At 38.4% G+C, this 6,438-nt stretch overlaps 1 protein-coding gene across 1 annotated transcript; it reads right to left on the bottom strand.

Moving 5' to 3' along the window:
• Positions 1–3,814: 3,814 nt before the first annotated feature.
• On the bottom strand, positions 3,815–4,609 carry LOC121385857. Its single transcript, XM_041516646.1, has one exon. The coding sequence runs from the start codon at positions 4,607–4,609 to the stop codon at positions 3,815–3,817; it is 795 nt and encodes a 264-aa protein (XP_041372580.1).
• Positions 4,610–6,438: the final 1,829 nt, after the last annotated feature.

Here is a 6,438-nt window from a genome sequence, read left to right as displayed (position 1 = left end):
TGTGGCAATGGTACCAAGCAACGAATTCTGTTCGAAATCGTCCACGTTCGAGAAGACCCCGAAGCACTACAAATAGAGAGGACCGTTACATCACCAATATAGCTCTACGTCAACGCACAACTCCTGCACGCCGATTACGTGACAATCTGCAGACTGTGACTGGAACTCAGTGTCTGATCAAACCATACGCAATCGTCTGAGAGCCAATAATCTACGCTGCCATCGCCAGGCTGTTCGACCACCACTCCTACCACGTCACAGAACGGCCAGACATCACTGGTGCACATTTCATCTGCGGTGGCAACGTGTTCAGTGGGGTCGAGTGATGTTCACTGATGAGTCCAGGTTTAGTCTCCAGTTCAACGACGGTCGGGTTCGTGTCTACAGACGTCCTGGGGAGCGCTTCGCTGACGTTAACGTTAGACAACGTCACCGGTTCGGTGGTGGAAGCGTCATGGTGTGGGGCGGCATCTCTATCCACCACAGGACCCCCCTCTATGTGGTGGATGGCAATCTGAATGGAATCCGCTATCTGAATGAGATTATCCGGCCGTTGGTTCTCCCAGGCCTTCAGCAGATTGGCGGCGGGGCAGTTCTGCAGGATGACAATGCCAGACCCACCGCGCCAGGGTGGTAACGGACTTTCTCTGACAACAAGGTATCGCCAGGATGGATTGGCCAGCATATTCGCCTGACTTAGCCCCAATAGAGTACGCCTGGGACGAATTAGGCAGGAGAGTTCGGGATAACCATGCCCCTCCGGCCAACCTTCATGATCTGGGTCAACTTCTTATGGCAGAGTGGCAGGCCATTCCCCAAGAGTTCTTCAGACGTCTGATCAACAGCATGAGGCAACGATGTGTCGAGTGTATTCGCGCCAGGGGTGGATTCACACACACTATTAAACGAATGTTCTAATGTGTAAAATCCATGTTTGACAACCTTCAACTTTGACAGCATGTCATGTGACTTTCTTGTATACAGTGACGTTTATTTGTGGTTTTTTGTAAATATGGAACAATAAATTAAATTTTTGGTGTAGTTTACATCATCAATCTAATACACTCTGAAACTTATTTGGTTATACATTTTTTACCCTTAAATTCTTTTGAGTAGTATATATATATGTGTGTGTGTGTGTGTGTGTGTGTACATGTATGTGTTGTGTGTGTTACTGAGGGGGTAGCGTGTGCGTTCGTACGTGCGTGCGTGCGTGTGCGTGCGTGTGTGTGTGTGTGTGTGTGTGAAATATAGTAATGTATTTACAAAATTTCTATGAGCAATCAGTTATTGTTTGTGGTTGCTAATGGTTTTTCGTGCTTAATTATTTATATTCATTTATACTATATTTTATCCACTATCAATATTAGTAGTACCGTTTCTTGCTATGGTCATTTTTTAATTGTTGCTATTATAAATAGTAATCATAGCAATATTCTAAAACGTAATGACAATTACAATACCGCTATTACCGTCACTCTTTAGCCAGTATATATCTGATGTTCATTAATTACGTGAACACGGTCAGCTGAACACTATTCATGGAAGAAGCGATATATAGAGACGCAGTGGGGGTTTAAATACATATTTAGTTCTTACTTTGAAAGTTAAAATTCACTCACCAATAAAAAAAAAAACCCACTTTCATCATCTGTAGTTGTAATTTTATCATTTGAAACCCCTATAGAGAGTTGAACATGTCTTGAAAAGTGGTTCCTTTTACGGTATGGTCACTTCTGCACTAAAATAGTTTAAATCATTACACAATCAGAAATTGCTGAATACTTGTTTTGGCAGGTTTATCATTTGTTTGCTGTAATCCCAGAAGCTAAGATGTCGAGGGCAATATGAAAATCTTCCATTGTAGCACTTGCGTTTGCTTGCACCTTATTAAGATAGACACACAGATTTGATACATAGTTTTGTATGGACAATGGCTTGTAGTTTTTATTCAGTCGAAACAGATCACTTGACTTTAGCAGAGACAAGCAGCTATCACGACAGTATCGAACTTCAAGGTAGAGTCTCCTGACTTGGTCATCATGTGATATTGATCTGTCTGCAATGTAAGTTTTAACATCACTGGAAGATGTGAAAGGTCCCCCAAGGGATTTCAGCTTTTCTAAATCCACGTTTCATCTTATATCGATTTTGAGGTTTTCACACTCTTTTTGCTGAACAGTTTTGTTTGACTAATTTATCCTGTTTATCTTTCCAAGCTTTAACAAGCTGGTTGACCTTTTCTGCTGTTTTTCTGCAGTCTTGAAATGCACTTGCAGGTTTGAGTTCAATCAAATCAAAACTCTGCCCCTTTCAATTGATGAACTAGCAATGGGCAGTTCTTTTGATCCTCTTATTGACAACTCATAGTTAATCCTTCCAACCTGGCGCTCGGAGTCCATGTTACTGACTGGTGCCTTATTAAGTACGGACATGTTCTTCTTGGCGAGAAGTTTATCACTGTTTGGGTTGAATTCACCAAAGTCAAACACATCTGCCCTTTGTCTGAACCAACCTGCTGCAAGCTTCGGTAACATTAGACCAATTACTTGTGTCACTTCGGACCTGTGAGCAGAAATAGCAGTTTCCAGTGAAACAATAATATCATTGTTCCATTTGCAAGATTCATACCTATCAGTGGATATGAATTTGAAAGCAGGTTTAGAGAGGTCAAGCAGAGTGGATAGATCTACATAAAGTTGTTGCATAGCAGGGATTAGTTTTTCATAGTTCACTGTACGATGGTATGTCAAGTAATCCTTCAATCAGTTGTTGACCAAGTATTGCCATGGCTAATATCATGACCTGGAGGCAATCAACTTCCTGGAATGCTCTTAAAATGCAAGCAAGAGTTGGTGACATGTTCATATTTATCAAGGAATTTGGTCAAATCTTCTCCATGGTGAATCACTATTGCACAAGCATACACAAATCTGTTAAAACGTTCTTTCTTCAGTTGTACAGCATAATTGTGTTTTGGAAAAATATGTTTGTCAAATTGGTCACTGTAATTCCATGTCTTATGGTCAAAGTCATGACTTATAAGACGCATTGCAACATCAATATATTGTTCACATACAGTATCATGGCATGTAGTGGAAGTTATAAGAACTGCAGAATAAAGTTTGTCTTTTCCAATGCCATTTTCTATATCAGCACATACGCCCACCATCTCCTTATTAAACATAAGAGCAGGGTGGGTACTTTCCTCCGGTATGTGATCTGTTCCTAACTCTAATGCCACCTGTTCATCAACACCAAAATTATGACTAGCAGAATCCATCATCTGAAAGGTAATTTTCTTAAATAGGTCTTCAGTTGAAACATCACTACATACTGACAGAATATTTAATATAGCTATTTTAAGATTAGACAGATTTTGGCAACACTCGGTAGCAACTGGAAGTGAAGGAAATGCACGGAAAACACCATCGATTGTAATACCTTGTACCATAAAAGAACCAACACCCTTCTTTCGGGATCCATCATCATGGTATGTTATTACCGCATCTTCAGCTTTCATCATCTCCTCAACTATACATCGTAAAGCCAAGACTTCAATGGCTTTACCTGATGCACGAATAGACTTCTCATCAGGAGCTGTGTCCAGATCAATAAAATCCTCTTCATTGTGAAATTTCCACTGCCTTCCAAATAAGGTGTTAGCAGTAACAATAATACCTGCTACCGCTTGTGTCTTACTGCAATGGTATATGCTGATCAGTTTGTCTACTGCTGTGTAGAATTCTGGCTTAATTTTCCTTTCACTTTCTCTTATATGGAGCCATTGACTTGGCATCTGATCATCTTTGTTTTAGTAAACATGTCTCCTGAATCTCTTCCTGTTATTTTCACCATCATCATTCTCGTCTGGCTCATATTCAGCATCACTGTCTACATTAAGTGAAGTGCCCATCTCAGCTGAATCATCAGTTTGCATCTCATCATCAATGACATCATTCCAAGATATTCTTTTCTGAACTGTTTCTTGGTCACATTTATCTTTCTGTTTCAGTCGATCCTGGATTTCCATTTCAAATTTCTTTCTTTTCATTGTTTTTGACCACTGTCTGTCTACAAAATCATCACAATAGCCAATTCTTGGCCCTCTTTGATCATTCAAAAACTTTTCTTCTATTTCAAGCATTTTGATACCAGTTTCCCTCTCTAAGATCTTTCTTCTTCTTTCATCCTTAGCAGAAATGTCAAACAAGGTAACCTTTACCCGTTGATTGTATATCTTCCATTGCTCATTCCGACGCTCAACTCTAGTTTGTACATTTCTGATGAATTCTTTATACAGTTTTTCAATACTTTGAGTAACAGCCTTCATTCTTTGAGTATAAATATTGCAAAACATCCAGTGCTCTATTAAGACGTAAGCTAAAATTCTTGCAGCATCAGTGACTGATCGCTGAGCTTGACTTGCTCTTTCTGCCCTTAGCAGATACATCATGGCTTCGATGATTGTTTTTTGAACAGGAAGTTTCCCCACCGGCAATGAAGCTTTTTCAATATATATTTCTTCACGAATAATCTTCTGTGACTTTGATCTCATATCTCTGTTTGGGCTGATGCCACTACTTGAAGTCAACCTATTTGAAGCCATTTATAATGTTTTTAATTCAGTGACAACTGTTTCCTTTAAGAGTTTGACAGAAAAAACCCTAATATATTTTTTTTAGTAGAAGTAACACTATGATAATTTATGTTTAAAAGAATTGTCTGATTGGTTTGCAGTGCATATGATATAAACAACTGTCTGGCTTTAAGAAAATTATTGTTGTGACATGTGTCAAAACATCGTATTGTTGTGACTTGTGTCAAAACATGCAATGCACACAGTCAATCAATGTTGATTGTCATTAACCAAAACCCAAGGATATTGCAGCCTTTAAAAATATATTCAATAAAATAAAACTGCTTTAAAAATAAAAAAGCTACCATCATAATAAAGGTTTATTATGCTAAATATATTATAACAATCGATTCTACTTTGAATAGTAGAATTTGGTGGTGGTGGTTGTGGTGGGGGGTGGGATTGTATTTCCCTAAACACCTATCTCCAATTATGGTTTTTAAAAAAGGCTTTTTTCCTACATTTCTTAATACAGAATAAATCAACATGAAATTATCTTTGAAACAGGCTGATAATATTAACGTTTAGCAAATTCTGAATTTTTGGACACCAGTAGGCACTTGATACCTTTGGACCCCATGTACAGGGTGGTTAGCATATAAAATATGGATAATTTTAAGTTGTTTCACAATTATAAAAGGTAATCCCATATTTTGAGATGGTACAGGCTATAAAAAGTATATTTTTTCATATTAACCCCTCCCCCTATTGATAAACCGTCTAATAGAGTGTGCAGCTCTCTTTCATTTTCTGCCATTAAAACTACATCATCAGCATATAACAAAATACAGTTTTTCACCATCTATGTTTACACCCACTTCGAATGACTTACGAAAAGTCGCCAAATCATTAATGTACAGATTAAACAAGAGTGGGGATAGATTACAACCTTGTTTCAAACCGTTGTTAACTGGAAACCAATCAGTGAAATGTCCATTCAGTCTTACACAATTGCTTATATTATTATATATACTCTTTATAGTATCAAACATTTTTCCTTGGATACCAAGTGATGTTAACTTTGTCCATAAGATATTTCTATTTATTGTATCATAGGCCTTTTGAAAGTCAATAAATGGACAGTAGGTGGATTTCCAACATTTCTTATGGATATCAGTGATACTGGAAAGAGATAAGATGTGATCTGAGGTGCTTCTGTTTTTTCGCAATCCGCTTTGCTCGTCGGCAATAACTTAATGGGCGTCTGCCCACTCACTTAATCTCTCATTTAGAATAGACCAATAGAGTTTGTTCGTAGAAGACGCTAGCATAATACCTCTGTAGGAAAACGGGTCTCTGCGATCACCATCGCCCGGCTTGGGTATGGGATTAATTATCCCCTGTCTCCAAATCTCAGGTAATTTACCGGAATCAAAACAAGCGCTAAACAAGTGATGTAGGAATACCAACGCTGACTGGTTACATAAAACATCCACAGGTATTCTGTCCAAACCACACGCCTTCCCTTTCTTCGCTCTAAGTACTGCATTAACAGTCTCTTCCCACCGGATTGGACCATTCAACACATTGTCATGATCTAGAACACTCTTTATATAAGAAACATCATACGGCGCATTTACACTTGTTGTCGGGTTAAGTAGATTATTAAAATCCGTTCTCCATCTTTCCAACAGGACATCAGTGTTTTGAGAAACTATTCCATCGTTCACCACCTCCATATTTTACGCTTATGCTCGTTTTCAACTCAAGTGTTACCATTTTTTTCTAAAATGTTCCATTTTCGTCACTCAATTCATTAAGTAAATCATTTTGTGTTTTATACCAATATTTACGTTTAG

Source organism: Gigantopelta aegis, chromosome 12, assembly GCF_016097555.1.
Source record: "Gigantopelta aegis isolate Gae_Host chromosome 12, Gae_host_genome, whole genome shotgun sequence".
NCBI classification, from domain to species: domain Eukaryota; kingdom Metazoa; phylum Mollusca; class Gastropoda; order Neomphalida; family Peltospiridae; genus Gigantopelta; species Gigantopelta aegis.
This window is presented reverse-complemented; position numbering and strand designations above follow the sequence as displayed.

Bases quoted from the DNA above. Each gene is read 5' to 3' on its own strand.
- LOC121385857 (XM_041516646.1), bottom strand. From the start codon at position 4,609: ATGGCTTCAAATAGGTTGACTTCAAGTAGTGGCATCAGCCCAAACAGA.